Source organism: Varroa destructor, mitochondrion (assembly GCF_002443255.2).
Source record: "Varroa destructor mitochondrion, complete genome".
NCBI lineage: Eukaryota > Metazoa > Arthropoda > Arachnida > Mesostigmata > Varroidae > Varroa > Varroa destructor.
Genome location: NC_004454.2, coordinates 1 through 16,476, shown reverse-complemented (window position 1 = coordinate 16,476; position 16,476 = coordinate 1). Strand labels below are relative to the sequence as shown.

General features: G+C 20.0%; 13 protein-coding genes and 24 non-coding genes across 37 annotated transcripts, besides 1 other annotated feature; 14 read left to right on the top strand and 23 right to left on the bottom strand. All coding sequences in view use genetic code 5, as the record gives it.

The window, feature by feature from the left end:
• Positions 1–6: 6 nt before the first annotated feature.
• On the bottom strand, positions 7–72 carry KFU57_t22. The gene has a single exon. It is a non-coding gene; the product is annotated as a tRNA-Ile (tRNA).
• Positions 73–798, bottom strand: KFU57_r01. The gene has a single exon. It is a non-coding gene; the product is annotated as a 12S ribosomal RNA (ribosomal RNA).
• Positions 798–2,971: a D loop (control region).
• KFU57_t21 lies at positions 2,971–3,027 on the top strand. Its single transcript has one exon. It is a non-coding gene; the product is annotated as a tRNA-Cys (tRNA).
• Position 3,028: 1 nt separating this feature from the next.
• On the top strand, positions 3,029–3,092 carry KFU57_t20. Its single transcript has one exon. It is a non-coding gene; the product is annotated as a tRNA-Ser (tRNA).
• A 20-nt stretch (positions 3,093–3,112) lies between these two features.
• Positions 3,113–3,174, top strand: KFU57_t19. Its single transcript has one exon. It is a non-coding gene; the product is annotated as a tRNA-Val (tRNA).
• On the top strand, positions 3,113–4,261 carry KFU57_r02. Its single transcript has one exon. It is a non-coding gene; the product is annotated as a 16S ribosomal RNA (ribosomal RNA).
• A 1-nt stretch (position 4,262) lies between these two features.
• On the top strand, positions 4,263–4,328 carry KFU57_t18. Its single transcript has one exon. It is a non-coding gene; the product is annotated as a tRNA-Pro (tRNA).
• A 27-nt stretch (positions 4,329–4,355) lies between these two features.
• On the top strand, positions 4,356–4,423 carry KFU57_t17. Its single transcript has one exon. It is a non-coding gene; the product is annotated as a tRNA-Tyr (tRNA).
• Positions 4,423–4,489, top strand: KFU57_t16. Its single transcript has one exon. It is a non-coding gene; the product is annotated as a tRNA-Gln (tRNA).
• A 6-nt stretch (positions 4,490–4,495) lies between these two features.
• On the top strand, positions 4,496–4,558 carry KFU57_t15. Its single transcript has one exon. It is a non-coding gene; the product is annotated as a tRNA-Leu (tRNA).
• Positions 4,559–4,606: 48 nt separating this feature from the next.
• KFU57_t14 lies at positions 4,607–4,670 on the top strand. The gene has a single exon. It is a non-coding gene; the product is annotated as a tRNA-Leu (tRNA).
• ND1 (NADH dehydrogenase subunit 1) lies at positions 4,671–5,606 on the top strand. Its single transcript has one exon. The coding sequence runs from the start codon at positions 4,671–4,673 to the stop codon at positions 5,604–5,606; it is 936 nt and encodes a 311-aa protein (NP_758885.2).
• Positions 5,603–6,706, bottom strand: CYTB (cytochrome b). The gene has a single exon. It carries the CDS (start codon positions 6,704–6,706, stop codon positions 5,603–5,605), a length of 1,104 nt encoding a protein of 367 aa, NP_758884.1.
• Positions 6,707–7,144, bottom strand: ND6 (NADH dehydrogenase subunit 6). Its single transcript has one exon. It carries the CDS (start codon positions 7,142–7,144, stop codon positions 6,707–6,709), a length of 438 nt encoding a protein of 145 aa, NP_758883.1.
• A 3-nt stretch (positions 7,145–7,147) lies between these two features.
• KFU57_t13 lies at positions 7,148–7,210 on the bottom strand. The gene has a single exon. It is a non-coding gene; the product is annotated as a tRNA-Thr (tRNA).
• Positions 7,211–7,226: 16 nt separating this feature from the next.
• ND4L (NADH dehydrogenase subunit 4L) lies at positions 7,227–7,487 on the top strand. Its single transcript has one exon. The coding sequence runs from the start codon at positions 7,227–7,229 to the stop codon at positions 7,485–7,487; it is 261 nt and encodes an 86-aa protein (NP_758882.1).
• Positions 7,488–7,528: 41 nt separating this feature from the next.
• Positions 7,529–8,830, top strand: ND4 (NADH dehydrogenase subunit 4). The gene has a single exon. It carries the CDS (start codon positions 7,529–7,531, stop codon positions 8,828–8,830), a length of 1,302 nt encoding a protein of 433 aa, NP_758881.1.
• A 23-nt stretch (positions 8,831–8,853) lies between these two features.
• Positions 8,854–10,560, top strand: ND5 (NADH dehydrogenase subunit 5). Its single transcript has one exon. It carries the CDS (start codon positions 8,854–8,856, stop codon positions 10,558–10,560), a length of 1,707 nt encoding a protein of 568 aa, NP_758880.1.
• KFU57_t12 lies at positions 10,561–10,627 on the top strand. Its single transcript has one exon. It is a non-coding gene; the product is annotated as a tRNA-Phe (tRNA).
• On the bottom strand, positions 10,627–10,691 carry KFU57_t11. Its single transcript has one exon. It is a non-coding gene; the product is annotated as a tRNA-Glu (tRNA).
• KFU57_t10 lies at positions 10,692–10,748 on the bottom strand. Its single transcript has one exon. It is a non-coding gene; the product is annotated as a tRNA-Ser (tRNA).
• Positions 10,749–10,815, bottom strand: KFU57_t09. The gene has a single exon. It is a non-coding gene; the product is annotated as a tRNA-Asn (tRNA).
• KFU57_t08 lies at positions 10,816–10,872 on the bottom strand. Its single transcript has one exon. It is a non-coding gene; the product is annotated as a tRNA-Arg (tRNA).
• A 3-nt stretch (positions 10,873–10,875) lies between these two features.
• On the bottom strand, positions 10,876–10,940 carry KFU57_t07. The gene has a single exon. It is a non-coding gene; the product is annotated as a tRNA-Ala (tRNA).
• Positions 10,941–10,947: 7 nt separating this feature from the next.
• Positions 10,948–11,271, bottom strand: ND3 (NADH dehydrogenase subunit 3). Its single transcript has one exon. It carries the CDS (start codon positions 11,269–11,271, stop codon positions 10,948–10,950), a length of 324 nt encoding a protein of 107 aa, NP_758879.1.
• Positions 11,272–11,289: 18 nt separating this feature from the next.
• KFU57_t06 lies at positions 11,290–11,351 on the bottom strand. Its single transcript has one exon. It is a non-coding gene; the product is annotated as a tRNA-Gly (tRNA).
• A 1-nt stretch (position 11,352) lies between these two features.
• COX3 (cytochrome c oxidase subunit III) lies at positions 11,353–12,132 on the bottom strand. The gene has a single exon. The coding sequence runs from the start codon at positions 12,130–12,132 to the stop codon at positions 11,353–11,355; it is 780 nt and encodes a 259-aa protein (NP_758878.1).
• Positions 12,133–12,134: 2 nt separating this feature from the next.
• Positions 12,135–12,473, bottom strand: ATP6 (ATP synthase F0 subunit 6). Its single transcript has one exon. It carries the CDS (start codon positions 12,471–12,473, stop codon positions 12,135–12,137), a length of 339 nt encoding a protein of 112 aa, NP_758877.2.
• A 360-nt stretch (positions 12,474–12,833) lies between these two features.
• On the bottom strand, positions 12,834–12,932 carry ATP8 (ATP synthase F0 subunit 8). The gene has a single exon. The coding sequence runs from the start codon at positions 12,930–12,932 to the stop codon at positions 12,834–12,836; it is 99 nt and encodes a 32-aa protein (NP_758876.1).
• KFU57_t05 lies at positions 12,933–12,993 on the bottom strand. The gene has a single exon. It is a non-coding gene; the product is annotated as a tRNA-Asp (tRNA).
• A 5-nt stretch (positions 12,994–12,998) lies between these two features.
• KFU57_t04 lies at positions 12,999–13,067 on the bottom strand. The gene has a single exon. It is a non-coding gene; the product is annotated as a tRNA-Lys (tRNA).
• Positions 13,068–13,743, bottom strand: COX2 (cytochrome c oxidase subunit II). The gene has a single exon. A coding segment is annotated over exon 1 (676 nt).
• KFU57_t03 lies at positions 13,744–13,809 on the bottom strand. The gene has a single exon. It is a non-coding gene; the product is annotated as a tRNA-His (tRNA).
• A 3-nt stretch (positions 13,810–13,812) lies between these two features.
• COX1 (cytochrome c oxidase subunit I) lies at positions 13,813–15,357 on the bottom strand. The gene has a single exon. It carries the CDS (start codon positions 15,355–15,357, stop codon positions 13,813–13,815), a length of 1,545 nt encoding a protein of 514 aa, NP_758874.1.
• An 18-nt stretch (positions 15,358–15,375) lies between these two features.
• On the bottom strand, positions 15,376–15,440 carry KFU57_t02. Its single transcript has one exon. It is a non-coding gene; the product is annotated as a tRNA-Trp (tRNA).
• Positions 15,441–15,448: 8 nt separating this feature from the next.
• On the bottom strand, positions 15,449–16,393 carry ND2 (NADH dehydrogenase subunit 2). The gene has a single exon. It carries the CDS (start codon positions 16,391–16,393, stop codon positions 15,449–15,451), a length of 945 nt encoding a protein of 314 aa, NP_758873.1.
• Positions 16,394–16,411: 18 nt separating this feature from the next.
• Positions 16,412–16,476, bottom strand: KFU57_t01. Its single transcript has one exon. It is a non-coding gene; the product is annotated as a tRNA-Met (tRNA).

Sequence of the window (16,476 nt, the reverse complement as noted above, 5' to 3'; positions counted from 1 at the left end):
ACTTTTTAATAAAAATGATTTAATCATATATTTTATCCTATCAAGATAATCCTTTTAATCAGGCATTTTATTTAAAAACACTTTCCAGTATTTTTACTTTGTTACGACTTTTTTCATTTTACTGAAAGTGACGGGCGATATGTACACATTTTAGAGCTTATTTCAAATATTTATAATTTAAATATTTTACTTTTAAATCTTTCTTTATAAAATTATTTAAAAATTCATATTGTTAAAAATTAATTAATATAATTCATAATAACCTTAAATATCAACTATATCTTGATTTAAAATATTTTTTTTAATTAAAATTTCTATTTTATATCTAAATAAAATATAAATAACGATATATAAATTGACTTTCAAATTTAAGTAAGATATCGGCGTTTTATCCCTTACTTTACAAATTCCTCTAATAAGAATAAAATGCCGCCATTTGACTTTAATTTCAAAAAATTCTACTCCTAATCTTTGTTTAAGTATAATAGGGTATCTAATCCTAGTTTATTATCCTTATTTTATAAGAAAATTTTAATTTTTTTTTACGTTTTAAAAATATTTCACCATCTTTTTAAAACATTATTTTTTTTAAAAAAATTATAAATTTCTTTCTAGACAAATATTTTTATCTTAACTGTTTAACCGCAGCTGCTGGCACAGATTTAGCCAATAAATTTTTATTAATTCTCATTATTAGTCACACTATAAAAATCTACTTTCTAATCATAAAATTTCTTATTATAAATAAATTAATATACAAAATACGTTGTCGCCAACCTAATCCAAAAAAAAAATTTTTTCAAATTTTTAAAAAATAAACTTTTATTATTTTTTTTTTTTTTTTGAAATCTACATTTATATAAATAACATACATTTTACATTTCCAATAAAGTCTAAGTGTATCCTTCAACAATACTTTTAATACGATTAACATTTTCTTCCTCTTTTTGCTTTCGTTATTCTTAATGAAGTGTAAAAATGATAAATCTATATCACATATTACTATGAGATTTATACACCCAATGAAGGCTCCATAGTGGATTAAATATATAACAAATCCTATGCGCCACATATATTATTCAAAAAATGAAAAAAATTGACATATTTTTTGACCGTAAAAATTATAAAATTTACATATTTTTTGAATTAAAATTGAGCCAAAAATAATTTTTTCCTTTGTAATTTTCTATATGAGTCTGGTCCAGATCACACATATATAATTTAATATGATATATACAAAGGAATTACAAATAGCCAAATTAACGTATAGATATACGTAGAATTTTTACAAATTTTGTAAATTTTAAATTCTTGCGGTAAAATCCTTTATACACCTAATTTTAGTAACGTACTATAAAATTATGGTTACAAAGCAAAATCCGCATAAATTTATTAATTTATAAAAAATTATAAAAATTAACGTATAGATATACGTAGAATTTTTACAAATTTTGTAAATTTTAAATTCTTGCGGTAAAATCCTTTATACACCTAATTTTAGTAACGTACTATAAAATTATGGTTACAAAGCAAAATCCGCATAAATTTATTAATTTATAAAAAATTATAAAAATTAACGTATAGATATACGTAGAATTTTTACAAATTTTGTAAATTTTAAATTCTTGCGGTAAAATCCTTTATACACCTAATTTTAGTAACGTACTATAAAATTATGGTTACAAAGCAAAATCCGCATAAATTTATTAATTTATAAAAAATTATAAAAATTAACGTATAGATATACGTAGAATTTTTACAAATTTTGTAAATTTTAAATTCTTGCGGTAAAATCCTTTATACACCTAATTTTAGTAACGTACTATAAAATTATGGTTACAAAGCAAAATCCGCATAAATTTATTAATTTATAAAAAATTATAAAAATTAACGTATAGATATACGTAGAATTTTTACAAATTTTGTAAATTTTAAATTCTTGCGGTAAAATCCTTTATACACCTAATTTTAGTAACGTACTATAAAATTATGGTTACAAAGCAAAATCCGCATAAATTTATTAATTTATAAAAAATTATAAAAATTAACGTATAGATATACGTAGAATTTTTACAAATTTTGTAAATTTTAAATTCTTGCGGTAAAATCCTTTATACACCTAATTTTAGTAACGTACTATAAAATTATGGTTACAAAGCAAAATCCGCATAAATTTATTAATTTATAAAAAATTATAAAAATTAACGTATAGATATACGTAGAATTTTTACAAATTTTGTAAATTTTAAATTCTTGCGGTAAAATCCTTTATACACCTAATTTTAGTAACGTACTATAAAATTATGGTTACAAAGCAAAATCCGCATAAATTTATTAATTTATAAAAAATTATAAAAATTAACGTATAGATATACGTAGAATTTTTACAAATTTTGTAAATTTTAAATTCTTGCGGTAAAATCCTTTATACACCTAATTTTAGTAACGTACTATAAAATTATGGTTACAAAGCAAAATCCGCATAAATTTATTAATTTATAAAAAATTATAAAAATTAACGTATAGATATACGTAGAATTTTTACAAATTTTGTAAATTTTAAATTCTTGCGGTAAAATCCTTTATACACCTAATTTTAGTAACGTACTATAAAATTATGGTTACAAAGCAAAATCCGCATAAATTTATTAATTTATAAAAAATTATAAAAATTAACGTATAGATATACGTAGAATTTTTACAAATTTTGTAAATTTTAAATTCTTGCGGTAAAATCCTTTATACACCTAATTTTAGTAACGTACTATAAAATTATGGTTACAAAGCAAAATCCGCATAAATTTATTAATTTATAAAAAATTATAAAAATTAACGTATAGATATACGTAGAATTTTTACAAATTTTGTAAATTTTAAATTCTTGCGGTAAAATCCTTTATACACCTAATTTTAGTAACGTACTATAAAATTATGGTTACAAAGCAAAATCCGCATAAATTTATTAATAAAAATCAAATTATAAATTTAATTGCAAATTAAAAACTGATTTTAAAAAATCTTTGATTTTGATTATTTAACTAATAAAAGTATTTATTTTGAAAATAAAAAATAGAAGTATCTTCTAATAATCTCCTCTTTCTCCTATATCAAAAAAAGAAATAATCTATTTAAGATCTTTCACTTACAATGAAAAAAAGTTTTTTACTTTCTTTTTAAAGAAATTTTTAATTTTTACTTTTAATTTGATAAAAATATAACTTTTCTTTTTTTAAAAAATAGTACTGTAAAGGAAAATTTTTAATAATAAAAAAGTAATTAACTTACCTTTTGTATCAGGGTAATTCTATAAAAAATTAAAATTAATAACTCTCGAAAAAAATTAATCTAATATAATTTAAACTTTTTTATTGAATAAAAAAAAATAAAATTATATTTTTAGTTAAATTCATATAAAAATTTTATATCTAGTTAAAAAATGATTATTTTAGATAAGTTTATAAATTTTAATTTATAATATAATTAATTTATAAATACAGTAATAAGAGATAAGTTTTATTACTTTAATATAAAAATTCAATAAATGAAAAAAAAGATTTAAAATTGATTAACTCTTGTTATAAAAACTTTTATTTATTCTTATAATTTTATTTATCAAAATAATTTATTAAATAAAATTTAAATTAAATAATGATTTAATTAGTATAATTTAATAATTTTTATTATAAATTCGGCAAATCATATATTCAACTGTTTAACAAAAACATTTTTTTTTGATTTTATAAAAAATATGTTCTGCTCAATGCTATAAAGTAAATTGCTGTGGTAACCTAACTACACAAAGGTATTGAAATAAGACTTTAAATGAGTGCTAAGAGAATGGAAAAATGATTATATACTTTATTATAAAAACATTCTAAAATTTATATTAAATATAAAAATATATTTATATTATTATTAGACAAGAAGACCCTATGAATCTTTAATTATTAAAAAAAATAATAATTTTAATTGGGGCGATTAAAAAATAATAAATAACTTTATTAATAAAGTTTCTTAAAAATTTTTAAAAAGATACTCTAGGGATAACAGCGTTATTATTTTGGATAGTCCATATTGATAAAATAGTTTGCGACCTCGATGTTGAATTAATGTACCTAAATAAAGTAGAATTTATTTAAGGCAGATTGCTCATCTGTTAAATCATTACATGATTTGAGTTCAGACCGACGTAAGTCAGGTTGGTTTCTATCTATAATATAATTTATTATTACTTAGTACGAAAGGAATTGTAATATTTTTTACAAATAATAGTATATACCCTATTACATAGATTTTGGAGATCTAAAAAAATAAGAAATTTTATTTGTCTTAAATTCCTGTTTTTGCTTTCTTTAAAACAAAATGACAGATTTAATGTGATAAATTGTAAATTTATTTATGATTCTATATTCTTTTGTTTTTTAATTTTTAGTGTACTTCACATCAAATTTTGAATTTGGAAAAAATGATTAATTATCATTAAAATTAATTATTAACTAATTTGGCAGAAAATTGCATTAAATTTAGAATTTAAATAAGAAATATATTTCATTTAGTTAATTGACCTTATTATTAATTGATGTACTAATTTGAGAAACCATATTTTATTAAAATGGCAGAACAATGCATAGGATTTAAGCTCCTTTTATATCTTTTACAGATTTTTAATAATTTCTTTTGTTTTTCTTAAAATTTTTATTATTATTAATATTCTTTTAAGTATTGCTTTTATTACACTTCTAGAACGGAAAATTTTAGGATATATTCAATATCGTAAAGGGCCTAATAAATTAGGTATTATAGGGCTATTACAACCTTTTTCAGATGCTATTAAACTCTTTAGAAAAAATAAATTAGACCTAAATTACTATAATAAAATTATTTACTTTATTTCCCCTATGATAGCTCTTACTCTTATACTTTCTTTTTGGATGATAATTTATTTTCCTTTTTCAAAGGGTAAGAGCATTAATTATGAATTTTTAATATTCTTATTTATTTCAAGTATAAGAATTTATCCTATTATTTTTAGTGGTTGATCTTCTAATTCTAAATATGCTATCTTAGGTGCTTATCGAGGTGTAGCTCAAACTATTTCTTATGAAGTAAGTTTCTCTTTTATTTTAATTAGTCTATTAATTTTAAATAATAATATTAATCTTTCTAATCTTAATATTATTCAAATAAACTTTAAATGATTAATTTTTGGTTTTTTCCCTATATTTTTAATTTGAATAACTATTTTAATAGCAGAAACTAATCGAACACCTTTTGATCTAGCTGAAAGTGAATCTGAACTAGTCTCAGGTTTTAATATTGAATATAGAGGTTTAGAATTTGCTTTAATTTTTATAGCTGAATATGGTAATATTATTTTTATAAGATTTGTTACTTCAATATTATTTTTAGGAGGTTCTTCTTATTTTCTAACTCTTAAAATCTTAATCATTAGAATTTTATTTTTAATTATTCGAGGAACTTTAATTCGATATCGTTATGATATATTAATATATATAGCTTGAAAAACTATTCTTCCTTTTAGTATAACTTTTCTTTTGTTTTCAACTATTTATTTCTTTTTTTGACTTAATTTGAGAATCCACTAAAAAATATAAGGACGTACTAGTAAGTAAATAAAATACATAATTGTATAAATTTGACTTAATAAAATATAAGGTCTTTCTACAGGACACGATCCCAAGAAAGTTAATATAATAAAAATATTTACAAAAATTCAAAATAAAATCTTATTTATAATATAAAAAGAAGAATTTATATAATAATTTTTAGATAATCAAGGTAATAAAAATAAAATTATAATTCTTATTACTAAACCAATTACCCCACCTAACTTATTAGGAATAGAACGTAAAATTGCGTATGCAAATAAGAAATATCATTCAGGTTGAATATGCGGAGGTGTAACCATTATATTAGCGGGAATAAAATTTTCAGGATCTATAAATATATAAGGTTTAATTAACACTACATATATAAATACTATTAATAAAATTATAATACCTAAAATATCCTTATAAGTATAGTAAGGATGAAAAGGAACCTTATCAATATTTCTTCTTACCCCTAAAGGATTTCTTGACCCATCTTCATGTAAAAAAATAATATGTATTACTACTATTAATATTAAAATAAAAGGTATTAAAAAATGTAATGAAAAAAATCGTATTAAGGTAACACCACCTACGGAATAACCCCCTCATACTCAATAAGTTAATATTTCTCCAATATAAGGAATTGCTCTTAATAAATTAGTAATTACCGTAGCCCCTCAAAAAGATATTTGTCCTCAAGGTAAAACGTACCCTATAAAAGCAGTAGCTATCAATACTAATAAAATTATTACCCCTATTCTTCAAGTCTTAATCTTATAATACGAATGATAATAAATTCCTCGACCAATATGTAAATAAATTAAGATAAAAAATATAGAAGCACCATTAGCATGAATTCTTCGAATTAACCAACCTCTATTACAATCTCGAACAATACGAGAAATACAAGAAAAAGCCATATTTATATCTCTACAATAATGAAAAGACAAAAATAAACCAGAAATAATCTGAATTAATAAACAAACACCTAATAAGGAACCAAAATTTCATATATAATTAATATTTGAAGGAGTAGGTAAATCCACTAAAGCTGCATTTAAATAAGATATTAATTGTCTTTTTCGAAAAACCATTTAAATTTTTACCCGTAAAGGTATATTTACAAAAGAAATTATTTCAATAATAAAGATTAAAGATAATATCAAATAAATTATTAATATTATTATAATAATTAAAGTAAAAGAATTAAAAAAATTATTTAATATCAAATGTCTAATTCTATAACTATTATATAATTTTATATTAGGAAAACATAATAAAAAAAATAATATAACTAATAATCCCTTATTTGAAAAATAAAAATATTCATTAGAAGATAAGGATGCTATATAAATAAATAACACTAATAAACCCCCTAAAATTATTAATATAAAAATAAGTCTAAATCATCTTCTTTTTATCAAAAATGTTATTATTAATATTAATACTATAGTTATTAATATAATATAAATTAATAATATAATAGGATGAGATACAAAAATTATTATTATTATCAAATAAAATATTATTATAATAACTATAAAATGAATCATTTTACCTGATTTACAAAATCAATATTTTATATAAATTATTATAGTTATTTTTTCATTCAATATATTATTAATTTTCAGTGGAATTTTATCTTTTTTATGAAATCGTAAACATATTTTAATAATACTTATTAGTCTTGAAATTCTTATAATAGGTTTATTCTCTATATTTTATATTTTTTTACTAAATGAAATATTTGAAATAATTTTAATTTTTATAGTTCTTATAGTTTGTGAAGCCTGTCTTGGACTTAGTATATTAATTTTAACTATTTTTTTTTATAATAATGATTTTCCTAATAATATAAAAATATTAAATTTTTAAAAATTTTTAAACTTTTTTTTATTATTTTTCTAATTATTATTATAACTTATTATAATTTCTTTACTAATTTTTTTTTAGGTTTTATTTTATTTATCTTCTTCATTATAAATATAAATAATATTAATTTATTTATAATTAATAATCTATTTTATATTGATGAAATAAGTATAATATTAATTATTTTATCAATTTGAATTATTCTATTAATATTTCTATCAATAAAATATAATAAAATACTTTTTACTTTATTTAATATTCTATTAATTACTTTAATTTTAAGATTTTCTACTTCTAACTTAATTTTATTCTATATTATATTTGAAATAACTATTATCCCAATATTATTTTTTATTATGTTTTGAGGATATCAAATAGAACGATTTGAAGCCAGCATTTATTTATTATTATATACTATTTTTGGTAGATTACCTTTACTATTAATAATCTTAATATTAAATAATCACTATAGTTTATCTATATTTTTTTTAACATTTCTAAATATTAAATTACCCAATTTTGAAATAATATTCCTTCTCTTAGCTTTTTTAATCAAAATACCTATCTATGGTTTTCACTTATGATTACCAAAAGCTCATGTTGAAGCTCCTATTGCAGGTTCTATACTTTTAGCTGGTATTCTACTTAAACTTGGTGGATATGGTATATATCGAATTTTTATGTCTATTAATTGAATAAATATTAAATTATTAGAAATCTTTATTTGGCCTTTAACTATTATTGGTGCTATTATTATTAGTATCATATGTATTACTCAAATTGATATTAAAATATTAATTGCTTATTCATCTATCTGTCATATAAGTATTGTTGTAGGTGGACTAATAAGAGGTAATTTTTGAGGTCAATCAGGAGCTTTATTAATAATAATTAGTCATGGACTTTGTTCTAGTAGCTTATTTTTTATAGCTAATATCTATTATGAACGATTCTTTACTCGTAATCTCCTTCTCTTAAAAGGATTAATAAATATTTTTCCTGTCTTAGGCTTTTTTATATTTTTAAACTGTGTTATTAATCTTGGATCCCCTCCAACAATAAATCTTTTAAGTGAAATTCTTCTTTATGGTAGAATTATAAAATGAAATATTTTAAATATACCTTTATTAATAATTCTATCTTTTCTTAGTAGATTTTACTCTATTTATTTATTTAGTATCACTCAACATGGAAAATTTATCTTTCATAAAGCAATTTTCTCCCCTTCTATTAAAGAATATAATATTATCATTTTTCATTTATTTCCTTTATTCATTTATTTATTTAAAATAGAATTATTTATATTTTTTTATTTTAAAAAATTACTATTAATTAAAAATTTTTAAATTTTAAAAAAAAAATGATTAAAATAATTTCTTATAATTCTCGTATTTCATATATTTATCTATATATAGCTTCTATTTTCCTAATTTTTTCCTTTATATTTCTTACTCTAAATTTTATTTGTTTAAAATACAATCAATATTTTATTATTGAATTTCCTATTAATAATAGTTTACTATTTTTAGATCTTAATCTATTTATTTTAATTGATTGAATTAGTTCCTTATTTCTATTTATTGTTTATTTTATTAGTAGAATAATTATTTTTTATTCTAATGTTTATATAATAAAAACAGAGAAAAAAAAATTTCTTATTTTAATTACTTGATTTATTATTTCTATATCTATACTAATTTCCTGTCCTAATCTTATTATTGCTATTTTAGGCTGAGATTTTTTAGGTCTATCTTCTTATTGTTTAATTATTTTTTACAATAATGAATCTTCTAATGCTGCAGGTATAATTACTTTCATAACAAACCGATTAGGAGACTCAGGATTTATTATAGGTTTAATTATAATAACTAACTTCTACTCCTGAAATATAATTGATCTTATAAACGAAAAAAATCCATTATATTTTATTATTATTCTTTTACTTTTAAGAGCCCTAACTAAAAGAGCCCAATTACCCTTTTCTTATTGATTACCTGCAGCTATAGCTGCTCCTACACCTGTTTCTGCATTAGTTCATTCTTCTACACTAGTTACAGCTGGTGTTTATCTTTTAATACGTTTTAATTTATTTTTTAGAAATAATATTATAAGTGAACTTCTTATAATTATTAGAGCATTAACCCTTTTTATAGCAAGTTTAAACGCTTTATTTGAACTAGATATAAAAAAAATTATTGCTTTTTCTACTCTTAGCCAACTAAGTATTATAATACTAATAATTGCTATAAATAAATATGAATTAGCATTTATTCATCTTTCTACGCATGCTATTTTTAAAGCTATACTCTTTATAAGAGCAGGTATTATTATTCATAATTCTAATAATTGACAAGATATTCGTCATATATATTTATTAAATAATATTAGACCTTTTATTACTAAAATAATAATATTAGCTAATCTATCTCTTATAGGTTTTCCCTTTTTAAGAGGTTTCTACTCTAAAGATATAATCCTAGAAATATTATATACTACTAATAATTCTTTTATTATTATAATTTTTATTATTTCAAGAACTTTTATAACTATTCTTTATAGTTTACGATTTATATATTATTTAATAAAAATAGAAATTATAAATTCAACTAATAATTTTAGCGAAAATCCCTTTATAACTATTCCTTTAATTATCATAGGTTTAGTAGTTATTTTCCTAGGATGTTTCCTTAGATGAACTTTAATTCCTAACCCTCAATTTATTTTTATAAAATTTCATATTAAAATTATTAATTTATTAATTTTATTTATTTCCTTATATCTTTATTATATTTGAACTAATACTTCTATCTTTATTTCTAATAAAAATATATTTTTTTATAATTTTTGTAGAAAAATATGATTTATAGAAAATACAAGCTGACTTTTTCTTCCTTTTCTTAAAAGTTCCAAATTTTTAAATAAAAATACAGAATTCTGATTAGAATCATCTAACTCCCTTTTTTTAAACAAAAATATAAGAAAATTCAATCTCTTTTTATCATTATTTCAAATTAATTCTATTAATAACTTAATAAAAATTTCATTTGTTATTATTATTATTTACTTTTTGTATTAGATTTTTATAGTTTATATTTAAAACATAGCCTTGAAAATGCTAAAAAAAATTACATATTTTAAAAATAATTTTTAGTCTTAAAACAACTTAACAATGAAAATGTTATATAATATAATTTTTACTATAAAAATAAAGATTAAATGAACTATTCATTTTTTATAAGTTAGCAGCTTATATTTATTAATCTTTTTAATAAGAAAAATACTTTCAATATTTTCATTAACAATGAAATGCCTCTATTTTGGCTTTTATTAAATAAAGGTATTTATCCTATCTTTTAGGTCGAAACTAAACGCAAACATTGCTTTTTATAAACAGAAAAGGTTTTACTAAACAAAGTCTATATGCAAAATAGATTTTATATATTTAAATACTATTCTCTACTAACTATTTAATTCAATTTAAAGCCCCATTTATTCATTCAAAATATAAACCTACTATAATAATTAAAATTACTATAATAATTATATAGAAAAAAAAAGTATTATAATAAAAAATTATAGGTATAGGTAAAATAATAATAATTTCAATATCAAAAAAAATAAAAATTAAACAAATTTTAAAAAAATGTAATCTAAAAGGTACTCGAGTTAAACTTAAAATTTCAAATCCACATTCAAAAGATATAGATTTTTCATACAATCATTCTTTCTTAAAACTAGTCAACAAAGAAATTATAAACATAAATATTAATAAAATTATAATAATTATAATAAAATAAATTTATATTAATTTATTTTTTTAAAAACCTTTTAATTGGAAATTAAATATACTTTTTATACTAATAAATTTTTAATAAACTCATCAATATACAAAAATATATAAAAATAACCAAACAACATCAACAAAATGTCAATATCAAATAGCTATTTCTAAACTTAAATGATTTTTTATGTCTATTCAATTTATTATTATTAATAATAGATTTAATCTTAAATAAATAGTTCCAATAATTACATGTAATCCATGAAAACCTGTTAATATATAAAACACAGATCCACAAATCCCATCATTAATAGTAAATAACGCTTGTTTATATTCTATATACTGTAATAATCTAAAATAAATACCTAATCTTACAGTTAATAATAAAGATACTAAAGCTATTAATTTCTTATTATTTAAAATTCTATAATGACTCCAAGTAATAGTAAAACCAGATATTAATAATACTATAGTATTTAATAAAGGAATTTCATAAGGATTAAAAAAAATAATACCCTTAGGGGGTCATATTATTCCAATTTCAATTCTAGGAGAAAGTATTCTATGAAAATAGGCTCAAAATAATCTAATAAAAAAAAAAATTTCACTAATAATAAATAAAATTATTCCTATTTTTAAACCTTGTTTTACAATAAATGTATGTATTCCTTCTATTAATGACTCTCGAATCACGTCTCGTCATCATAAATAAAAATTTAAAATTAATAAGAAAAATGAAAAAAAAAGAAAAAAAAAATTATTCAAATGTAATATACATACAATTCTTACTATAAAAGTAGAAGCCCCAAAAGAACTAATAATAGGTCAAGGACTATTTTCAACTATATGATAAGAATGATAAACCATTTTTAAACTTCATTTAAATAAAGTACCAATAAAATTATATATACATATCTTTGAATAATAGTAACAAATATCTCTAATACTGTCAAGCTAATTATTAAAGGCAAAGTAAATATATAATATATTATTGATATCTCTCCTAATCTTGATAACAAAACTAACAATAAATGCCCAGCAATTATATTAGCTACTAACCGTACTGCCAAAGTTAAAGGACGAATTAAATTACTAATTCTTTCAATTAATACCATAAAGGAGGCTAAATAAATAGGTGTCCCTTCAGGTACTAAATGCTTTATTATTTTATTAAAAAAATTTGATCATCCAAAAATTATAATAGTTATTCATACTCTTAATGATAATCTCATTGTTACTGATATATGTCTTGTTGGTGTAAATACATAAGGTAATAACCCTAAATAATTTATTCCTATTAAATAAAAAAATATAGTAATAAATAAAATAACTAATATCTTATTTATTTTTAAAAAATTAACTACAATTTCTTCATATAATATCTTTGCAGTAATATAATATAAATATATTACACGAGACTTTATCTTTCAAAAACAAGAGAAAGTAAATAAATATAATAACCCTATAGATAATCAATTTATTCTAAAATATAATGAAGTACTAGGATCAAAAATTGAAAATAAATTTAATATCACTTCTTACCCCTTTTTTTATTTATAAAATTTTATTTACTTAAATATAAAATAATAATAAATTATTATTATATAATAATTCAATATAAATACTATATGAATTAATACTCAATATGAAGGATACATTTGAGGTATTAAGAATTACTAAAAGTAATTATGAAATGACAATTCATCGTTATATATTAACTAAATTCTTATTTATCATTAAAAAAGATTTTACTTTATAAATTAGCTTAAGAGGCTATTGCTTTAAACTTCAGCCATTTAATGAAAACTTATTTACTCATTGAATAAAATTTTTTAAAGAAACTATCTCTAAACAAATAGGTATAAAACTATGATTAGCCCCACAAATTTCTGAACATTGTCCATAATATAATCCAGGACGATATCCATATAATATTAATTGATTTAAACGCCCTGGAATAGCATCAACCTTTAAAGCTAAAGAAGGAACTGTTCATGAATGAATTACGTCTGCTGATCTAACTAATAATCGAACACCTGTTTTATAAGGTAAAATTATATTATTATCAGTATCTAATAAACGAAAACTTCTTTTTTCTAAATCTCTTTCTCTTAATATAAAAGAATCATATTCAATATTAAAATCAGTATATTCATACGACCAATACCACTGATGACCAATAATCTTAACATTTATTATTACTTCAAAACTTTCTTCTATTAAATATAAAAGACGTAATCTAGGAACAGCAATAAAAATTAATATTAAAGCAGGTATTATTGTTCAAATAACTTCAATATCATGATTTTCTAATAAAAATCGATTATAAAAAGTATTTATTACTATATTAAATATTATATATCTAATTATAACAATAATAAAAATTAAAAAAATTAATGAATAATCATGAAAAAAAATTATCTGTTCTATAATAGGAGAATTTGCATTCATTATTATACATATAGACCAAAAAGTTATTATTTAGAATAAATCATTGTATATCTTTAAATCCACAATTTAACATTTTTTTTAAACTATCTAAATATTCTATTTAGTATAAATTACTACTACTTCATTAAAAGTATGAGCAACTGGAGGAAAATTAAAATTTCACTCCAAACTAGTTCTTATATTATGAGAATAAACTACTATTCGTTTTACCACTATAGCCTCTCATAAAATAAATAAAAATAAACATATTCTTAATACAGATATTAATGAACCTAGACTAGATATTATATTTCACCTTCTGTAAAAATCAGGATAATCTGAATAACGACGAGGTATTCCACTTAAACCTAAAAAATGTTGAGGAAAAAAAGTTATATTTACTCCAATAAATATTATTAGAAAATGAACCTTTAAAAATTTAGAATTCATTCTTATTCCAAAAAATATAGGAAATCAATTTACAACCCCAGCAATAATAGCAAATACAGCCCCTATTCTTAATACATAGTGAAAATGTGCTACTACATAATAAGTATCATGTAAAACAATATCAATAGAAGAATTAGCTAAAATTACACCAGTAATACCCCCTAAAGTAAATAAAAAAATAAAACCTAAAGATCAAATTATCGGGACATCTAATTTAACTATAGAACCATGAATTGTTGCTAATCAAGAAAAAATTTTAATACCAGTAGGAACCGCAATAATTATTGTAGCTGCAGTAAAATATGCTCGAGTATCAATATCTATTCCTACTGTAAATATATGATGAGCCCATACAATAAAACCTAAAATACCGATAGTTATTATAGCGTAAATTATCCCTAAATTTCCAAAAGGCTGCTTCTTCCCTCTTTGTATACAAATTACATGAGAAATAATACCAAAACCAGGCAAAATTAAAATATAAACTTCTGGGTGTCCAAAAAATCAAAATAAATGTTGATATAAAATAGGATCACCACCACCTCTAGGATCAAAAAATGTAGTATTAAAATTTCGATCTGTTAACAATATTGTAATAGCTCCAGCTAAAACAGGCAAAGATAATAATAATAAAATAGTAGTAATAAAAACAGACCATACAAATAAAGGCATTATTTCAAGATTTATCCCCTTTACACGTATATTTAAAATAGTAGCAATAAAATTAATAGATCTTATAATAGAGGAGATTCCAGCTAAATGCAAACTTAAAATTCCTAAATCAACTGCTACACCTCTATGAAATAAATTTCCTGATAAAGGAGGATAAACCGTTCAACCTGTACCTACTCCACTTTCAATAAAAGAAGAAAAAATTAATAAACTAAGAGAAGGTACTAATAATCAAAAACTTATATTATTTAAACGTGGAAAAGCTATATCTGGTGCAGAAATTATTAAAGGAACTAACCAATTACCAAAACCTCCAATTATAGCAGGTATAACTATAAAAAAAATTATTACAAAAGCATGAGAAGTAACAATAGTATTATAAATCTGATCATCTCCAATAAAAGAACCAGGTTGACCTAACTCTACACGAATTAATAGACTTAATATTATTCCTAAAACTCCTGATCATAAACTAAAAATAAAATAAATAGTTCCAATATCCTTATGATTACAAGAAAATAATCAACGTATTAATCTTATCTTATTTACTAATATAATAAAGATTTAAAATTATATATATTTTTTATTTTGAAAATAAATAGTTTAAATTAACTTAAAATCTTATTTAAATTTAGATAATTCTATACAAAAAAATAAAAAAAGGTAATACTAATAATATAATTCTTCTTCTTATTCCTATATTTTTATTTTTATTATAACCTAATCTTATAAAAAATAAACTCTTCATAAAATAATTTATATAAATATATATTCTTATTACAGATACTAATAATATAATTAAAAAAATTATTTTTTGATTCTCAAAATACATCAACAAAACAGTTATCTTAGAAATAAATCCTATAAAGGGAGGTATTCCACTTAAACTTAAAAAAATTATCATTAATCCTATCTTTATTCCAATTGGTAAATACTTTAATTGAATAAAATTATTTACTTCTATATTTTTTATCACTATTTTTAATATCATAATATTAATTAAATAAATAAAAAAATAAATAAATCAATATCTTCTATTTAAATTTAAAAGTATAATAATTCAAGTTAAATGAACTATTCTTGAATAAACCAATACTTTTCGTAAAGAATTTTGATTATATATTATAACTACCCCTATTAAATTATTTATAACTACAATAAATTCTAAATAATAAATTTCTATTAAACTTAAAATATACAAAGGAATTAATTTTTGCAAAGTTAAAAATACAATAAAACCCATTCAACTTAATCCTTCACCAACATCTACTAATCAAAAATGAAAAGGAAATAAACCTATTTTTATAAATATAATTCAACTAATTAATATTATATTTAATCTACTTCTTAAAACTATATTTCTTAATACTAAAAAAAATAATAATAATATACTTAAAAAGGATTGAATAATAAAATATTTTATTATTCTATTAATTACTAAATTATTTTTCTCAAAAATATAAAATATGAAGAATAATAGGTTAAACTCTAACATTACTCACAGGAAGAATCAACTTTCTACCGAAAAAGATATTAAAGAAACTATTACCAATAATACAATTCTTAACAATTTTATTCAAGATATATTATAAATCATTAAAGGAATTTTATCATTTTTGGGGTATGAGCCCAATAGCTTAAACCTTAGCTTACTTTAAT